Genomic DNA, 20,914 nt, shown 5'->3' with positions numbered 1-20,914 from the left:
GAGTGGCGGTGCAAAGAGGAAGTTCTTTCAGGTAACCGTCCTGATGAGGAGTCGCCGCGAAATAAATAAGAGAAGAATCACATTGTCCTCATTCACTGGACTGGACAATTCTGGGCTAGAAGTTATATGTTGTTATGATATAATATAATATAGATAATTGCCTCCTAGTTACAGCCAGGAGTAGATAAGAGAAAGCAGAATAATACCTGGGCTTATCCAGCCTTATATTTGCACCATTGCCATGACTTCCTAATGCACGACCATATGGCTCCTCTGCTCTTTGCTGTGCATGTAGTTGTTATGGAGCATGTGAGATGTACTCCACCTGTTTGCACTGACTCCTGAGCATTTCCCGTGAGATAAGTTGTACAATATGAGCTGGTCCTGGGCTCTGTCACATGAATGCTCGGGTGCTAGTTATCTACTTTAGGTAGTACCTGAGCAATAGACAAAAGTTCCCCAGCACACATCAAAGTATGTAATATATGGAAGCCAATTATTCTTCAATATTCAAGAACAGTCCAGACCACAGACATGTAATTAGTGATGTTAGTATAGACACAATTATACCCGAGTCTGCTGTCTGATGTCTCTTCTGATACCTCTGTAGAGATGAACGTTTGACCAGGTGTTCATCTGTTCTCTATGCACAGAGAGATGAATAATTCTCTCATATGATCCATCAGTGCTTGTTACAGACCATTTTCTGCCTTTATAAAGATACAGTAATAATCTGTAGGTATATAGTATTTAAGCCATGTTAGATATTTTAACTGAAAGAGCGGCTACTGGGAGAAAATGAAGTTATATTTTCTCTGTAGCCACTATCTTCAAGTCATTGAGGCGGTAAAGGGAGGTGTAACAGTCCCTACTCAGATAGAGATGACTGCCACAACCGTCTACTTCCCCTAAAGAGGGAAAGCGATCAGTTGCAAGGAGAATATAACTAATGATATAGGAAGTTGATTGGTGTTTATTAGTTTTCACTGTGATGTAGAAATGCTGGTTTGTTTCCTTTCTCTCATGCATTTTTATTATTGAGCATGATATTTTCTATGTACACAAGGGATGCGGTGCCGATATATATATATATATATATATATATATATATGTATATATATATATATATATATATATATAATATATAAAGCTGAATGTGTGTGTGTGTGTATGTGTGTGTTTGTGTATGTATGTCCGGGATTGGCATCTGCACCGTCGCAGCTACAGCCACAAAATTTTGCACAGTCACACGTCTGGACCCCAAGAGCGTCATAGGCTATGTTGTGAGGTGAAATTTTAACCCCGCGCTTTCCAATTCACCAAACAATTTTGCCCCTATCTACATAATGGGGAAAAAGTGAAAGGAAAAGTGTTGGAGGCGTCGCAGCTACAGCCACAAATTTTGCGTAGTCATACGTCTGGACCCCGAGATCGTAATAGGCTATGTTGTGAGGTGAAATTTTAACCCCGCGCTTTCCAATTCACCAAACAATTTTGCCCCTATCTACATAATGGGGAAAAACTGAAAGGAAAAGTGTTGGAGGCAAATTGACAGCTGCCAGATGTGAACAAGGGGGACTTAAAGAATGAGAGCGATGGCGCCAAAGAGTATATACCGTACAGTTGCTAAGGTGGGGCCCGGACATGGGATACTCACCACACACAGGGATATGAACACACACAAAATGCGCCACACACTACCACGTGCTTGAACACATATCACCCTCAGCACACATTTCACCACACATACACCAACCTCGCCACATAAAAGTCGAAACACAAAAGTCGCTGCTCAAAACTCGCCACGCGCAAAACTCACCACATGCAAAACTAGGCTCACGCAAAACTCGACACACGTGCAAAACTCACCTCATGGGAAAACTCGCCACACGCAAAACTTGCACCCGCGGAAAAATTGCCACATGCACAGAAGTTGCAACACATGCAAAAGTTGCCTCACACAAAACTTGCACATACTCAAAAGGCACCACACATAAAACTTGCCACGCGCAAAACTCGCCATGCGCAAAATTTGCTGCACACAACTTGCTACACTAACCTGTCACATGCAACTCGACACACAAAAAGTTGCTACATGCATGTCGCCACACAAAACTCATCTCACAAAAGTCGCTACATGCATGTCACCACACGCAACTCAACACACACAACTTGACACACGAAACTCGCCCTAAAACACACACAAGTCTGGTATTATCCTTCAAAAATAAAAATCTGATTAATAAGTAGACAAACTACAAGAGCAACAAATGTACCATATAGGAAATCCAGCAGCTGTCAGTCACATGACCTGTCTATTATGTGTATGTGTGAGCTAATATATACTGCCAGGGAGGAGGGCTTCCTGTTGGCTGGGGATTTATCAGGCTGCCAATTTAGCTTACAAATACTGAGGTAAAAATATTGACCAAATAACGTGTGAACGAGGTCTAATACAGGAGGAAATGACATACAGATATATACTATGTACAGGGGAGATAACACACAGGTATATACTATATAGAGGAGGAGATGACATACAGGTACATACTATATACAGGAGGAGATGACATACAGGTATATACTATGTACAGGAGGAGATGACTCACAGGTATATACTATATACAGGAGCAGATGACCTACAGGTATATACTATATACAGGAGGAGATGACATACAGGTATATACAGGAGGAGATGACACACAGATATATACTATATACAGGGGAGATGACACAGGTATATACTATATACAGGAGGAGATGACATACAAGTATATACTATATATAGGAGGAGATGACATACAGATATATACTATATACAGGGGAGATGACACACAGCAGGTATATACTATATACAGGGGAGATGACATACAGGTATATACTATATACAGGAGATGACATACAGGTGTATACTATATATAAGGGAGATGACAAACATGTATATACTTATGTGAAAATGAGAGGTGTGAGGTGAAAATGAAAAGGTGTGAGTGCAAAATAAGAGGAGTGAGGGAAAATAGTGGAGTGATCGGAAAATGACAGATGTGAGGTCGAAATGACAAGTGTTAGGGGGGAATGAGAGGAGTGAGGGGGGAAATAAGAGGAGTGAGGGGGAAAATGAGAGGTGTGAGGGAGAAAATGAGAGCTGTGAGAGGGAAAATGAAAGATGTGATGGGGAAAATGAGAGGCGTGATGGGAAAATAAGAGAAGTGAGGTGCTATAACTAACCACAGATATTTACTATGCCCAGGCAACGCCGGGCTCTTCAGCTAGTACATATATATATATATATATATATATATATATATATATATATATATATTGCAATAATTGTCAAAGCTTTTATTCTTTGATGTTCGCACAAGGCACTGATTGGGTCGAGAAAGAACAATAATGCAATTGATTCTTTGTGCAATCATCACATCATATACATGACATTTTAGTCAATGAAAAATTTCTACAAAATTTTGTATGATATTTTTAACTTTTACTTAAATTTGTATTTTTCATATTTAGATTAATATGATTTTTTTATATGGTTTTGATCAAGAATCAAATCACTTTTATTCTTGGCAGATGAGTATAATAGCAGCTCTGAAGGACATCTGATATCTTCGTATATTAAAGTAGAAGTTGATAGCTTCAAAGAAGAAACAGATGAAGAGCATGACAACATCTCAGATGTACCCTCAACCCTTCATAGCCAAGAACTAACTCCTAATTCATCACAGACTGTTAAGCAAAAAAAAAACGTGAAAAATAAAAGCGTGTCCGCAAGGAAAAAGCCAATTTCATGCTCAGAATGTGGTAAATGTTTTACTCAGAAATCAAATCTTGTTGTACATGAGAGACTTCACACAGGAGAGAAGCCATTCTCATGCTTAGAATGTGGAAAATGTTTTGCTCAGAAATCAAATCTTGTTGCGCATGAGAGACGTCACACAGGAGAGAAGCCATTTTCATGTTCAGAATGTGGAAAATGTTTTACAGAAAAAGCAACCCTTCTTGGACATCAGAGTAATCACACAGGAGAGAAACCATATTCATGCTCAGAATGTGGGAAATGTTTTACTAAGAAATCACAACTTGTTAGACATGAGAGAATTCACACAGGAGTGAAGCCATTTTCATGTTCAGTATGTGGGAAATGTTTTACAGATAAATCAATTCTTGTTACACATGAGAGATCTCATACAGGAGAGAAGGAATTTTCATGTTCAGTTTGTGGGAAACGTTGTAATAAGAAATCTCATCTTGTTATACATGAGAGAATTCACACAGGAGAGAAGCCATATTCATGTTCAGAATGTGGAAAATGTTTCACAGAAAAATCAAGACTTGTTACACATCAAAGAGTTCACACAGGAGAGAAACCGTTTTCTTGCTCACAATGTTGGAAATGGTTTTCTAATAAATCAAATCTTGCTGAACATGAGAGATGTCACAGAGAAGAGAAGCCATTTTTATGTCCAGAATGTGGGGACTGTTTTACGGAGAAATGTCATCTTGCTAGGCATGAGAGAATTCACACCGGAGCTGCTCAGTTTTCATGTTCAGAATGTGGGAAATGTTTTACTAATAAATCTCATCTTATTAGACATAAGATAATTCATACCGGAGAGAAGCCATTCTCATGTTCAGAATGTGGGAAATGTTTTAATAACAAAACTCATCTTATTACACATGAGAGAATTCACACTGGAGAGAAGCCATTCTCATGTTCAGAATGTGGCAAATGTTTTACTAGGAAATCACATCTTGTTAGACATCAGAGACGTCACATTGGGAATAAGTCATTTTAACCTGTTTGTAACCAAGCCCATTTTTTCAAATCTGACATGTCACTTTATTGTGGTAATTACAATGGCATTTATCAACTTATACTCGTTACCTGGAATGTTCTTATTATGTCTGTAATAAATTTTATTCAATATCTTTTGTTGTTATTTATTAAAAGATAAGAAAATAAACCAAAAAATATTAAAAATTAGCAATATTCAAAGTTTGTTTATACTTCTAAGCCAAATAGTTATACTACACAAAAAAGTGACTAACATTTACCTTCTGTTTTATTATGCCACCATAATTCTTCAAATATCCTTTTATTTTGTCAGAAGGGTTAAAAGTTTATCAGCAAGTTTTCATTATATTAGGGCAATTTACAAAGCTTATTTTCCAGTTCGACCTCTCTGGAAAGCACACCAGAGGTAGTCCGTCCTTGACCTATGACAAAACAGAATTGCAGAGAGGTTAAAAGGCCCCACCCACCTCCACTCTCCAGTGTTTTTCCTGTCCCCATAGAGGATACTTGCATGAGGTTGGTCCTAGAGTCAAGATATCTTATCATGTGGAGCATCAGAGTACAGTCTCAGTTGGATCAGGTGCAGTGGGCTTTCCCTTTACCCTGTCAAGCAGTCCCGGGCCAACAACTCTCTGGGTAGAGGTCCTTCAGCCAACAACCAGCCTGTGCACATCTGCTATAATTGCAGTAATCCTGGTTGTGACACTGCTTCCCTCCATGATGGGCCCTCGGCATTACCATCTTCCCTGTTCCTCTAATGGTAAGTAGAGGCAGCACAAGTAAGTGCATGGTGTAAATGTTGTCTTGAAGAACTAGGATTCTGGGTTGATGCTTACCTCATGCCTTTATGCTGAAGCTAAGCCTTGGGCCTCACGTGTTGAAGTTTGGCTTCAGGTGGAAGCTAGGCCTTGAACCTCAAGGCTAAAGTTTGGCTGTAAGTTTGGGCTACATCTCATGATTGACTTCAGTTAGTCGCATGTCATGGCTGCACGGGGCTCATATTTGGGCTTCAGAGTTTTGTTGTTGAATAAACAGCCTGCAATGACCCCACTGTCACCTCACCACCCACTTAAGAGCCGCAAACCTTCTAACATACTGCCTCTTTCCCCATCATCCTGTAGAATATAAGCCCGCAAGGGCAGGACCCTCTCTCCTGTGTACTAGTCAGTCATTGTTAGTTGGTTCACTGTAATTTACATTTGTATTCTGTATGTAACCCCTTCTAATGTACAGCACAAAGGAATCAATAACAATACACAACTGAGTAGTAGTACACATGATATGCTTAGATACATTAGCTTGTCTAGCTTGGTTCTGCTGCTTTACTGCATAAAACCAATATAGAAAAAAATTGCCTGCAATCAAAACTTAAAGTGGAGGAGTGGATCGTGGTCCCAATGTATACAGGAAGGAAAATCTACTGCACTCTAAAAAAGTTGATTCTTTGCAAGTTGATTTTATTGGATAGCATATACACATAAGGTGAATGAGATGGGATACATAAGTGACAAAATAAAGAAACGTCTCGACCTGTCCCGGGTCTTTGTCAAGGTCGCAGAATATCTAAAATAAAAATGCAATATAATAGAAAACATAAAATATATCTCATATATGAAAATATAAAAAGGTTTTACATATTTGTGAGATTAACCATAAGGACCAATGGGATAAATCGATCTACTATATAATCGTCTAATTCTGTCTGTCTGTAACGGAAATCCTGCATCGCTGATTGTTCGAGAGAGAGGAGGCAAGAGAGACAGAAGGGAAGAGAGAGACAGGAGGAAAGAGAGAGACAGGAGGTAAGAGGGAGTCGGGAGGGAAGAGAGACGAGGTAAGAGGGAGTCGGGAGGGAAGAGAGAGGAGGTGTGAGAAATAAAGGAGGCAAGAGAGAGGAGGTAAGAGAGAGACAGGAGGAAAAAGAGAGGAGGCGAAAGAGAGACAAGAGGGAAGAGACAAAATAAGTCAGGAGAGTGCGGAACAGGGAAACAAAGCAGCTGCGGCAGTGTCTGTAAATAGCTGGTGTGGAGGGGGACTTCTGCCATTGGTGCTAAGAGGTGTCTTCAGGGCCACCATCAGGGCATTACTGCTGTATGGGGCCCGGTCAGCAGCAGTACACAGAGGGGCCCGCAGATGCGGGTCCCCACTGTTGTGCTTCTACTGATCGGGCCCCATCGTGCACTAAAATACTCTGCACTGCGGCGCACACGTCGGCGCTGGGGCCCGGGAGCCTTTTTGGAGCTGTGCATGGCCGCCTTACCTAGTCGGCTGCACAGCTCCTGCTCAGGTGTAGCTAGAATGTATGGGCTCCCTGCAGGTCCTGACTACAGCCCATACATTCTAGCCGTCTCAGTAGTGAATGTGCTAGACTGCATGGGCTCCTTTCAGGTTCTCTCAGCAGCCCATACATTCTAGCTGCTTCACTGCTCAAAACACTAAACAGCCCGGGAACGACTGAGGTAAGTATAAAAAACATTTTTTTTTTTTTTAAATGGGTGGGGGGAAGTGAGACTGCAGATGATGAAGTGTGTTTTAGGGAGTACTGCACATGATGAAATGATAGGGGAATAAGGGGCTGCAAATGATGAAGTGTGTTTGAGGGGGTAATGCAGATGATGAAATGATAGGGGGCTGCAAATGATGAAGTTTGTTTGAGGGGGTACTGCACATGGTGAAATTATAGGGGGCTGCAAATGATGAAGTGTGTTTGAGGGGGTACTGCAGATGAAATGATAGGGGGCTGCAAATGATGAAGTGTGTTTGAGGGGGTACTGCACATGTTGAAAGTGAAGGGGGAATAGGGGACTAAATGATGAAGTAAGGTGGACTGCAAATGATGAAGTGGGGGTGATGGGGACTGCACATGAAGTGAGTGTGAGGTACGGAGAACAGCAATTGAATTGAAGGTGGGGTGGGGAGAGCAAATGGTGTATTGAAGGTGGAGAGAGCAAATATTGAATTTTGTGGGGAAGAGCAGTTGATAATGAATAGATGGTGGGAGAGAGAGAAGACATGACCGTGAATTGAGGCAGAAGGGGCATGTAACTATAATGAATCGGGGTAAGGGTTAGAGCGGGAGATACATAGTGGGGGGGGTCATTGAGGATAAAGTGACTGGAAATAAATTGGGGGAAAGAGTACAGGTGCTAATTAATTTATATATTAAATGGGGAAAGTGGCTATATACAGATAGTGGGGGCACAGTGGCGGATTATAACTTATATTTGGAATGGTGATTTGCATAATAACCAATTATATATTAATGGTGGGTGAACGTCTGTATTCAGATGTGTAGTGTAGAAGAAAGGGAAACAGTGGGGAATGTGCTCTGGAAGCCGTGCTCTAGATAACTGTGTTATTTGATGCAGAGACAAGTCCTGGCTGAAAGAAGTGATGGGGGTCTGCGCTGGATTAAAAAGAAACGCAAAGATGAAGGACTTCAGCTAGAGATGTCACTGGTGAGTCAGTATGTTACCTGTACACTGACACCATACACTGTATACTGTATACAGAGCTCCTGTGTATAATGTCACTGGGGACCACTATATTATCTGTACACTATACACTATATACAGAGCTCCTGTGTATTATGTCACTAGTGATCACTGTATTACATGTACACTGTACCCTATATACAGAGCTCCTATGTATAATGTCACTGGTGATCCCTCTATTACCTGTACACTGACACTATATAAAGAGCTCCTGTCTATAATGGCACTGGTGATCACTGTATTACCTGTACACAGACACTGCATACTAAGTACCGATCTCCTGTGTATAATGGCACTTTTGGTGATAGTATTTTTTTAATTAATGATCAGTATTGTATTATTCAGTCACAATGTGGTGGTAATATGTTGTCCGGCCATGGTGTGGCGGTATTTGTTCCTTGTATGTGCTATTATTTGGTCACTGTGTGGTGGTAATATCTGGTCTGTTCATGTTGTGTAGGTATTTGTTCCTTGTATGTAGTTGGTCACCATGTGGTGGTAATATGTGGTCTGGACATGCTGCGGTGGTATTTTGTCCCTTTTGTGTGATATTGTTCAGTCACTGTGGTGGTAATATGTGGTCTGCACATGGTGTGGCGGTATTTGTTCCTTGTAGATAGTATTATAGGTCACTATTTGGTGATAATATGGTGTCTGGTCATGGTGTTGTGGTATTTGACCCTTGTACGTGGTATTATTGGTCATTTGAAAAATTGAAAAATAAATAAAAATATACCTAAATTGTATTGCATATTTTAACAAATGTTTAATAGGTTAGAGTAGGGCCCGGCCAAAAGAGTCTACCTTGTCGTTGTGGCAGATTAAAAAACCTTTTGGCCAAAACAAAAGATGCTGGCTATGTGTGTGATCTGGTGATGGGAACTAATGTGTGATTGATGAGAAGTGGAGTTTTTCCAAGAGACAGTGGTGGAGCTGTGGACAGTTCGAGGGGTGGAGGCGGGGCTGGGGTGGAGCCTGGGCGGAATCTTAAGGGGGCCCCTGAAAATTTTGCCAGTGTGGGGCCCCAAAATTCCTAATGGCAGCCCTGGTGCCTTTTAGGGGCGGCACAATCCTTTAGCAGTAGGAGCTCTGTGCAGCACCCAGACAGGTGACATTCGGCACAGTGCAGCTCCCTAACTGATACGCTCAGCGCTGTGAAGCCCCCTGACACATGGCACTAAGAACTGTGCAGACCCCCGACAGATAGCGCTCGGTGCTGCAGTCCTGACACTAGGAAGAAGGATTCAAAGGAGCTTTATTGTCAGAAAAAAATAAACTATAAGGACTGTAGGAACGATGGATGGGCACAGGGTGGGGGGGATAAGGAAGTCCATAGCATGTGCTCACATACTGCGCTGCTATCTCCACTGCACTCTCTTCTACCAGCAGAATCTATGTTTTCTCTTCCTCCTTCATGGAGCTAAAATCCAGGAAGAGATTGGAAAGTCTCCTGAAGTGAGTGTCCTTCACTGCTGAGTATTTGGTGCAGTGTAGCAGGAATCACCACAGCCTGCCATCAGCAGGGGAGACAGGACCCCTCACAGCTGCTCCCTCCTCTCTACAGCCTCACAGCTATCAGCCTGTGGGGTCACATGGTAGGGGCGGGGGCCAGAGACAACCAGGAAGAAGGAAAGAAAGAAAAGAAGGAAGAGAGACAAAAAACAAGAGAGAGGAAGGAAGAGAGAGACAAAAGGTGAGAGACAGGAGGTAAGAGAGAGACGAAACGGAAGAGAGACAGGAAGAAAGAGAGAGGAGGGAAGAGAAAGACAGGAGGGAAGCGAGAGACAGGAAGAAAGAGAGACAGGAGGGAAGAGAGACAGGAAGAAAGAGATACAGGAAGAAAGAGAGACAGGAAGAAAGAGACAGGAGGGAAGCGAGAGACAGGAAGAAAGAGAGACAGGAAGAAAGAGAGACAGGAGGGAAGCGAGACAGGAGGTAAGAGACAGACAGGAGGTAAGAGACAGACAGGAGGTAAGAGACGAGGGAAGGGAGAGGAGAAAAGAGAATAAATTAGGAGAGTGCGGAACAGGGACACAAAGCAGCTGCGGCAGTGTCTGTAAATAGCTGGTGTGGAGGGGGGCTTTTGCCATCGGTGCTAAGAGGTGTCTTTCAGGGGCGGCACAATCCTTTAGCAGTAGGAGCTCTGTGCAGCACCCAGACAGGTGACATTCGGCACAGTGCAGCTCCCTAACTGATACGCTCAGTGCTGTGAAGCCCCCTGACAGATAGCGCTCGGTGCTGCAGTCCTGACAGATAGCGCTCGGTGCTGCAGTCCTGACAGATGGCGCTCGGTGCTGCAGTCCTGACAGATAGCGCTCGGTGCTGTGAAGCCCCCTGACAGATAGCGCTCGGTGCTGCAGTCCTGACAGATAGCGCTCGGTGCTGCAGTCCTGACAGATAGCGCTCGGTGCTGCAGTCCTGACAGATAGCGCTCGGTGCTGCAGTCCTGACAGATAGCGCTCGGTGCTGCAGTCCTGACAGATAGCGCTCGGTGCTGCAGTCCTGACAGATGGCGCTCGGTGCTGCAGTCCTGACAGATAGCGCTCGGTGCTGCAGTCCTGACAGATGGCGCTCGGTGCTGCAGTCCTGACAGATAGCGCTCGGTGCTGCAGTCCTGACAGATAGCGCTCGGTGCTGCAGTCCTGACAGATAGCGCTCGGTGCTGCAGTCCTGACAGATAGCGCTCGGTGCTGCAGTCCTGACAGATAGCGCTCGGTGCTGCAGTCCTGACAGATAGCGCTCGGTGCTGCAGTCCTGACAGATAGCGCTCGGTGCTGCAGTCCTGACAGATAGCGCTCAGTGCTGCAGTCCTGACAGATAGCGCTCGGTGCTGCAGTCCTGACAGATAGCGCTCGGTGCTGCAGTCCTGACAGATAGCGCTCAGTGCTGCAGTCCTGACACAGGGAAGGATTCAAAGGAGCTTTAGTGGCAGAAAAAAATAAACTATAGGGACTGTGGGGACGATGGATGTGGCACAGGGTGGGGGGTAAAGAAGTTCATGGCATATCATAGTTGTCTTTCTTGCAGCCTATAGCATGTGCTCACATACTGCGCTGCTATCTCCACTGCGCTCTCTTCTACCAGCAGGATATATGTTTTCTTTTCCTCCTTCATGGAGCTGAAATCCGGGAAGAGATCGCAGAGTCTCCTGAAGTGAGTGTCCTTCACTGCTGAGTATTTGGTGCAGTGTAGCAGGAATCACCACAGCCTGCAGTCAGCAGAGGAGACAGGACGCTGAGCAGCTGCTCCCTCCCCTCTACAGCTATCAGCCTGTCGGGTCACATGGTAGGGGCGGGGCTACAAGGAGGGCGGAGCCAGAGTCAACCAGGAAGAATGAAATAGGGGAGAAAGAAGTAAGGAGAGAGAGGAGGAGAAAATGTTTTTTGACCGCACCATGCAGAATTATGTGAACAGCAGTTTTTTTTTTTCCAACATGTTGAACGTCTCTTTGCACTTAGGTTTTATTCTGTTGCTGTGTATAATTACTGTGTTATCTGTGGTGTTACATGGGACTGCAGGTGACATCTAGTTATCACTGTGCTATCTATCTGTGCGATCACGGACAGACTAGACGTCCTTGGCTTCTCTCAATGGAATTGCATTGAGAGAAGCCAGATACATTGTCTGCATAAGATCACAAGTATGCGAATTGTATAGTTTATATACAGTGGCATGTAAAAGTTTGCGCACCCTTGGACAAAATGTTAGTGAACAGTTAAGCAAGTTGACAATGAAATGATCTCTTAAAGGCTAAAGGTACTGTCACATTAAGCGACGCTGCAGCGATCTAGACAACGATGCCGATCGCTGCAGTGTCGCTGTTTGGTCGCTGGAGAGCTGTCACACAGACAGCTCTCCAGCAACCAACGATCCCAAAGTCTCCGGGTAACCAGGGTAAACATCGGGTTGCTAAGTGCAGGGCCGCGCTTAGTAACCCGATGTTTACCCTGGTTACCATTGTAAATGTAAAAAAAAAAAAAACACTACATACTTACATTCCGATGTCTGGTCAGGTCCTTCGCCTTCAGCTTCGCGCACTGACTGAGCGCCGGCCGTAAAGTACAGCGGTGACGTCACCGCTGTGCTTTGCTTTACGGCCGGCCGGCGCTCACAGTCAGTGCGGGAAGCTGAAGGCGAGGGACATGACCAGACACCGGAATGTAAGTATGTAGTGTTTTTTTTTTTTACATTTAAAATGGTAACCAGGGTAAACATCGGGTTACTAAGCGCGGCCCTGCGCTTAGTAACCCGATGTTTACCCTGGTTACCAGTGAGCACATCGCTGGATCGGCGTCACACACGCCGATTCAGCGATGTCAGCGGGAGATCCAGCGACGAAATAAAGTTCTGGACTTTCCCCAGCGACCAACGATCTCCCAGCAGGGGCCTGATCGTTGGTCGCTGTCACGCATAACGATTTCGTTAACGATATCGTTGCTACGTCACAAAAAGCAACGATATCGTTAACGATATCGTTATGTGTGACGGTACCTTTAAAGACAAAGATGACACATTTCCTTTGTGATTTGCCGACTTGTGGTCTTTTTCCAAATGACTTCTCCTCCTGCTTCTCACATTGGTCTAGTTATCAATTGAGAGAAACAGGAGGAGACGTCAGGCGGGAGGAGACCACAAGATTTAGCTTGTCGATGTGGAGAAATACAAATGCAGGGGAACCTGTGAGTCTGGGAGAGCAGAGCAGGGAGAAGCCGCAGGGGACCGGCCTCTTGGACTAGTCATCCTGGTCACATGGACCTAGAGTTATTTTCATTGTATGTTTTCTTTGAAATGCGTCAGCATCAGAGTAAAACATAAGGGATCCGCTGTCTGATTCATGAATAAGTCTTAGGCTGTGTTCACACGTTCCGGTTTTTTCGCGGTTTTTCCCTATAAAAACGCTATGAAACCGCAAAAAAACCGCATACAAGAAGCATCCCATCATTTAGAATGAATTCCGCATATTTTGTGCACATGATGCGTTTTTTTCCGCATGAAAAACGCATCAGGCACAAAATCCGGACATGCTCATTCTTTTTGCATTGGGAAGTGTCCGGAAAAAACCGCGGAAAAAACGCGACAAAAACGCGTCAAAAACGCGTCAAAACCGCGGCAAAAAACGCATGCGGTTTTCTTCCGGATTTCATGCAGAAAATGTCCGGTTTTTCACAGGAATTTTCTGCATGAATTCCTGAACGTGTGCACTTAGCCTAAAAGTGGGAAACAGAGCGCACAATAGGGTGACGGAGAGTAGGAGACGGCTGGTTACGTTCACCTGGTGGACTAGTGACAGGCATGAAGAAAAACAGCTGCTGCCCCATGAATAAGATTTTTTTTCACAACAGATGGATTTTTAAAGGGTCAAATGGAGGCCAATCATATAAGGAAAACCAACATGAACACTTAAACCAACAGGGAGATAGCGAAGTTCAAAATTATTAAAGTTCAAGAAAAAAAAAAAAGGGAGACCAAACTTATTGATAAAATGCAAAATAGATGACAATGTATTGAGGAGAAATTATTGGAGTGTAGGAGAAATGGGATTAGAACCTGGGATGGGGCAGTGAATAGGGGCCAGAAAGAGAATATTTAATGAAGGAGTCACCTCGGCACCTCAATATATATCCTCTTTATTTGTACCCATTCATATTCTTCTTTTTTCCCTATTTATCTAAACATTTTTAATACACCTTTTGTTATTTTTTCATATTAATTATTTTTTAGTATTTTCATATTTATATAAATTTTTATTTCTTTTTCCTTACTATGCTTTTGTTCACACTTCCTTTTACTTCATCCATTCAAGTATTTTTCTTCGCTCCCTTTGTGGGTTTATCATTGTTTGTCTGTCTTTCACTTTGCTTCATTATTTTAGTAATATATCGCCCTCTGCTGGTATTATTTAGGACTGTAGTCCATTCTTTATGTGCCCGTGCTGGGCCGCGCCTCTTCGATAATTTATGCAGTGTCATCAGCATTACACTGCATCCTGTGATCACATGACTTCACATGTGACCGAACTCCTCATTCACGCCCCTTCTTCTCACTAGTCAGTCATCTGGTGAGACCACATGACTGCTGACCTGATGTACACATGTGACCACCAGTAGACCCACTTCCTGGCATCCAGCACCATCTTGGACACTTGTTTTATTATGGAGCGCTCCAATGATGTAAGTTTTAATCCTATTGGTTTATCTATGTATAAAATGACATTCATTGTATATTCTTACCCCTGATGAACTACGTTGTGTGAAAACGCTCGTTGAGTTGGCCGGGCACTTGACGCTCCCCTTTACTTTGTTTGGGACCATGCTGTAACATTGCTTAAATTATATATTGGGTGCTTTTTTCTGTGTGTGATTCCAGTCACCACTATATACGGTATATGTTGTATATCTAGCATTACTATCTTCATTTATGCCTATTCATTATAGTTGCCTCCACTATATACTGAATATTATTATTATTATTATTATTAACAGCCTTCAGCTCAGTCTCGAGCTATGGCAACTTGATGGATGACCACTGTGTAGAAAGATCGATCTTGTAGAAGCCTAGATAGGTCCACCAGGGTCTTCTCCGCTGTTATCTTGATAGTATGAAGCTATCGAGTTGCTGGTCTTCTTCGCCTTGATCCTTCTATTCTTCTCGCCATAATGTCCTTCTCCAGTGATTACTCTCTTCGTATGAAGCCAAAAAAATGCTAGTGCATTTGTCATTTGACAGGTTTTGGTAAGGCATGTTGGGGTCTTTACCACATGCTGTATGTGACCTCTATTTATACGTGAGACCATATTGGTATCATTACAAACCTTAGTGGTGGCAGTCAATTTTGGGTAGTTATTCGTGAGCAAGAGTTGTAATGATATTAGACAGACTAGGTGGTCTTGTAGTGGATACCCCCGGTCACATCCACATATTACGCCAGCATCAGCAAGCGTGGACATGACAATGACCTTGTATATAAGAGAGAAGTACGGGCAGATAGAACATGTTCATCTACCTATCTCTTTAGACCAGTGTTTTCCAAGCTCTACTCCTCACGGCCCCCCACAGGATTTCCATAGAATTGCACAGATGGTGGAAGTATCATCAAGGCATCTGAATTCTCTCACATGTGCAACACTATGGAAATCGTGAAAACATGACCGATGGGGCCGTGAGGACTGGAGTTCGGGAAACACTGGTTTAGACCATACTAAGCTGCATGTAAATATAAAAAATGGGCGGACGATTCCTCTAACATCACATTTATATCACAAGTGAACACTATAGAAAAAGAAAACAAATTGCAAAATTGCTTCTGACCCCACAAAAAATATGTACCCCCAAAAAAACTAAATTTCAGAGCAAAACAATTTTTATATGATGGAAAAATAAAAATGTCAGGGCATCCGAAAAGTGAAGACAAAATAATGAAGGAAATCACTGGACCCTGGTCCAGCAACCCCAGCTTCTGTCACTAGGCACCGATATACTGACTCTGTGGGCGGCACTGGTGATATAGGAGGTGGTGATGTCGGTATCGATTGGCAGCTCGGGCCACACGAACTTGTAGTAAAAGCATCCATCTAGAACATTCCACGTGAGTTTTCCTCGTGTCTGTGTCTTTATTATACATTATTATTTTCACAGTTTTAAAATCCAGGCAAGAATCTGATGAATAATCCACAAGCCATAATGAAGAAAGGAGAAAGTGATGTGCTGGGAGATGATTGGCGGTGCAAAGAGGAAGTTCTTACAGGTAACCGTCCTGATGAGGAGTCACCACGAAATAAATAAGAGAAGAGTCACATTCTCATCATTCACAGGACCAGGCAATTCTTGGATAGAAGTTTTGTTTTTTTTTTCAGTTGTTTTGGGCCATAGATTCCCCCATTCAGCTAAAATACAGATTATATATGGCTGACAATGTGATGGCGCTATGTGTGATAACATCGGCTGTGCATCTACAATATGGATTTATGAATAGACTAAGATGATAGATCATCAATGACACATAACAAACCTCGTTTAGTCTTTTTTTATGATAATCATCACGGCTTCGGATTAAAATGTAACCTAATTGATAAACTGAACTGGGCAGAGCTTTAAACATATTCATTTTAACATAATTGCCTCATAATTACAGTCAGGAGTAGATTATAACAGAAAGCAGAATAATACCTGGGCTTATCCTGCCTTATATTTGCGCCATTGCCATGACATCTTAATACACGACCATACGGCTCCTCCCCTCTATGCTGTGATGTCAGAGAGCATGTGAGATGTACTCCACCTCATAGCACTGACTCCTGAGGATTTCCCGTGACACGAGTGGTACAATATGATCTTGTCCTGGGTTTTGTCACATGGAAGTTGGGGTGCTAGTGATCAACTTGAGGTAGTCACTGAGCAATAGACAAAAGTTCCACAACACACCGAGGTATGCAATATATGGAAGCCAATTATTCTTCACTATTCAAGAACAGTCCAGGCCACAGACATATAATTAGTGATTTAAACAACTAGTCTTAAATGTAATTAATGTATACCACTACATAAACATATTAATGAGCTGTTGCTATTTTGTCCATTGGCATTTTTTATTGTCTTAGAACCTATTATCATATTGCAGTATAACCCCTTTTCTATATCCACATTATTCCTCCGCTCCTGTACTGGAGGTGCCATATGTATCTTCATTTTTTATAATTTATTGTCACCATATTTATGTATGACATATATATTATCCATGAAAAAAAGCCCACAGACATTAATGCCAACAAGGAAAGTTACCCACATGGACAAAATAACAACAGTTTATTAACCCCTTCACAACATCCACTGTACATGTATGACACATGTCAGAAGTGGGTATATGGAGTGTGCTCCCACAGCGAGCCGACCCATACCTGGCAAGTGATGGCTGTGTATCTCAGCCAGGGCCTGGAGCTTACAGTCGTGGGGAAGAGCAGTGCTCCGCCGGCAATTGTTAACCTGTTAAATGCCGCTGTCAATACAGCGACATTTAACACGCGCCGACATGCACGCTTGCGTCATTTTCTCCGTCCATCAGCGCGCCCGTGACGTTATCACGGGTCGTTGATGCGCTGTCTCATGACAGCGGGGGGTCGGCTAATGACCAAGATCTCAATCTGTGCATATGCCGCCTCCGTCAGACATTTTTGCGAAGTAAACCGCAGTGAAAAGGATGGGAAGTGAGAGTACTCCTGACATTTTCTGAAAGCCTGGAGTCCGCTGCAGCCTTGCACCGCCGTACATCCCCTCCTCCCAGCCTAGCTTAAATAATAAAAAAAAAAACTGGACATGTTTGGTCTTACCGTAATCATAATTGTGTTGATGAGAAGAATCATATAGCGAGGTTATTTTTACTACAAAATGTACACCATAAAAAAAATTCCCAAAAAACAATATCAGAATTGCATTTCTTCACAATTTCACCTCAGTTTTTTTTCACATTTTCCAGTACACTATGAGGTATAATAAATTATGTCATTTAAAATTGCAACTTGTCCCCCCAAAAAACATGCCCTCATATGTTAATATGTACAGAAAAACAAGAGTTATAGCACTGGGAAGAAGGGGAGAAAATAAACGGAAATACACAAATGGAAATTGGCCACAATGTCAAGGAGTTAAAGAGGTCTAAGGCTGTATTCACACATGGGAAAATGGGCACATGCCGATACAGCCGTGGTCACACTGTTTACAGGCTCCTCAGTTATATAACATAACAGGTTGTGAGGTTTCTTGTGTGCCTTCATAGCTATGGGCTTGTTCTTTTGGGCATTTTTCTGGTCACCTAATGTTAGTATAGGCATACAATTGTGCCTGAGTCTGCTGTCCGATGTCTCTCCCGATTCCTCTGTAGAGATGAACGTTCAACCAAGCATTCATCTGTTTTCTATGGAGAGAGAGAGAAGAAAAATGCTCCCATATGATCCTCTAGTGCTTGTTTCGGGCCATTATCTGCCTTTGTAAAGATATAGTGGTAATCTGCTGGTGAATAGTATTTAAATTATGTTGGACTTTTTTCTTGGAAGAGCGGCTACTGGGAGAAAATGAAGTTATATTTTCTCTGTTGCCGCTTTCTTCCAGTCATTGAGGTGGTAAAGGGAGATGTAACAGTCACTGCTCAGAGAGAGATGACTGTTACAATCGTCTACTTCTCCTGAAGACTGAAAGCTAGCGGCTGCAACATCATCTTATGATCATATCAAAACTGATATAGAAAGTTGAGTGGGGCTTAGTAGCTTTCATTGTGATGGTCCAATGATGGTTTGTTTCCGTTCTGCCATGCATTTATATTGCAGTACATTTTCTATGTACACAATGGATGCGCTGCCGACACATATACGCACACACATATATATATATATATATATATACGGTATATATATACACACAATTGTATGAAGGTTTATAAGATGAATATCATCTTTAAGGTTTTGTTAAAAAATGTATTCACTTTCATTCTCTGCAGATGAGTATAATAGCAGCTCTGAAGGACATCTGATATCTTCGTATTTTAAAGCAGATGATAGCTTCAAACAAGAAACATATGAAGAGCATGGCGACATCTCAGATATACCCTCAACCCTTCATAGCAAAGAACTAACTCCTGATTCATTACAGACTGTTAAGCAAAACAAAAGGGTGGAAAATAAAAGCGCTGCCATAGAAAAGAAGCCAATTTCGTGCTCAGAATGTGAGAAATGCTTCACAGATAAATCAAAATTTGCTAAACATTGGAGAACTCATACAGCAGTGAAGAAATTTTCTTGCTTAGAATGTGGGAAATGTTTTTCTCACAAATCTAATCTTGTTGCACATGAGAGAATTCACACTGGAGAGAAGCCATTTTCATGTTCAGAATGTGGGAAATGTTTTACAGAAAAATCTACTCTTGTTGTACATCAGAGAAATCACACAGGAGAGAAGCCATATTCATGCTCAGAATGTGGGAAATGTTTTGATAAGAAATCTCAACTTATTATACATGAGAGAAATCACACAGGAGAAAAGCCATTTTCATGTTCAGAATGTGGAAAATGTTTTATAGGAAAAGCAAATCTTGTTGTACATCAAAAAAATCACACAGGAGAGAAGCCATATTCATGCTCAGAATGTGGGAAACGTTGTAATACTATATCTCATCTTATTATACATAAAAGAATTCACACAGGAGAGAAGCCATTTTCATGTTCAGAATGTGGAAAATGTTTTACAGGAAAAGCAACTCTTGTTGTACATCAGAGAAATCACACCGGAGAGAAACCATATACATGCTCAGAATGTGGGAAATGTTTTACTAAGAAATCAGATCTTATTATACATAAGAGAAATCACACAGGAGAGAAACCATTTTCTTGTTCAGAATGTGGAAAATGTTTTGCAGAAAAAGCAACTCTTGTTGTACATCAGAGAAATCACACAGGAGAGAAGCCATTTTCATGCTCAGAATGTGGGAAAAGTTTTACGAGGAAATCAATTCTTGTTACGCATGAGAAATCTCACACAGGAGAGAAGCAATTTTCATGTTCAGTATGTGGGAAACGTTGTTGTACGAAATCTTATCTTATTGTACATGAGAGAATTCACACAGGAGAGAAGCCATATTTATGCTCAGAATGTGGGAAATGCTTCACAGAAAAGTCAACACTTGTTACACATCAGAGAGTTCACGCAGCAAAGAAGCCATTTTCTTGTTCCCAATGTGGGAAATGTTTTTCTGATAAATCAAATTTGGCTGAACATGAACTATGTCACACAGGGGAGAGGCCATTTTTATGTTCAGAATGTGGGAAATGTTTTACTGAGAAATGTAGTCTTGTTAGGCATGAGAGAATTCACACAGGAGAGAAGCCATTCTCATGTTCAGAATGTGGGAAATATTTTTCTAGAAAATCTAATCTTGTTGCACATGAGAGAATTCACACTGGAGAGAAACCATTCTCATGTTCAGAATGTGGGAAATGTTTTACAGAAAAATCAACTCTTGTTGGACATCAGAGAATTCATACAGGAGAGAAGCCATTCTCATGTTCAGAATGTGGGAAATGTTTTACTAAGAGTTCCCATCTTACTAGGCATCACATAAGTCACACTGAGAATAAGCAATTTTAACCTCTTAGTAACCAAGCCAATTTTTCAAATTTGACCTGTCACTTTATTGTAGTAATAAAAATAGAATTTTTCAAGTTATCCAACTTACCTGGAATATTTTTTTCCTGACACATTTTATTTTATAGCAAATAGATAAATGGCTGCTCTCAATTGTACTAAAGCAAATGAATGTGTGATACATGAAATGTGAATAGCATAATGGCTTGTGAAATCTATTAAAAACACATCAGATTCTTAGCACAAAATTTGGCCAAAAAATGTGAGCCCATCCACCAACGTCAAGGTAATCTCATGGATCGAATGGGTCCCTGACCTGATTGCCTAGTGTGAACATGAGATTACCTTGACGTTGGTGGATGGGCTCATATTTTTTGGCCAAATTTTGTGCTAAGCATTTCATGTGTTTTTTTCATAGATTTCACAAGCCATTATGCTATTCACATTTCATGTATCACACATTCATTTGCTTTAGTACAATTGAGTGCAGCCA

At 42.0% G+C, this 20,914-nt stretch overlaps 1 protein-coding gene across 5 annotated transcripts in view; it reads left to right on the top strand.

Annotated features, from left to right (window-relative positions):
• The window catches only part of LOC138645309 (zinc finger protein 84-like), a 55,361-nt gene extending 34,854 nt beyond the window's left edge, over positions 1–20,507 (top strand). The window contains exons 1-3 of one of the 5 annotated variants that reach the window (XM_069734508.1): positions 9,905–9,988; positions 15,931–16,039; positions 18,782–20,507. In XM_069734508.1, the coding sequence (XP_069590609.1) occupies positions 15,955–16,039; positions 18,782–20,424 (1,728 nt within the window). In that variant the 5' untranslated portion in view covers positions 9,905–9,988; positions 15,931–15,954 and the 3' untranslated portion in view covers positions 20,425–20,507. Of the gene's footprint in view, positions 1–3,576; positions 4,793–9,904; positions 10,003–11,204; positions 11,449–13,550; positions 14,466–15,930; positions 16,040–18,781 lie in introns of those variants that run through there. The other 4 variants (XM_069734509.1, XM_069734510.1, XM_069734511.1 and 1 more) reach the window with 4 other exon arrangements.
• The last annotated feature ends 407 nt before the right edge of the window (positions 20,508–20,914 follow it).

Source organism: Ranitomeya imitator, chromosome 7 (assembly GCF_032444005.1).
Source record: "Ranitomeya imitator isolate aRanImi1 chromosome 7, aRanImi1.pri, whole genome shotgun sequence".
In the NCBI taxonomy this organism is placed as follows: Eukaryota; Metazoa; Chordata; class Amphibia; order Anura; family Dendrobatidae; genus Ranitomeya; species Ranitomeya imitator.
Note: the sequence above shows the minus strand (reverse complement) of the source record. Positions and strands in the feature narration are given on the sequence as shown.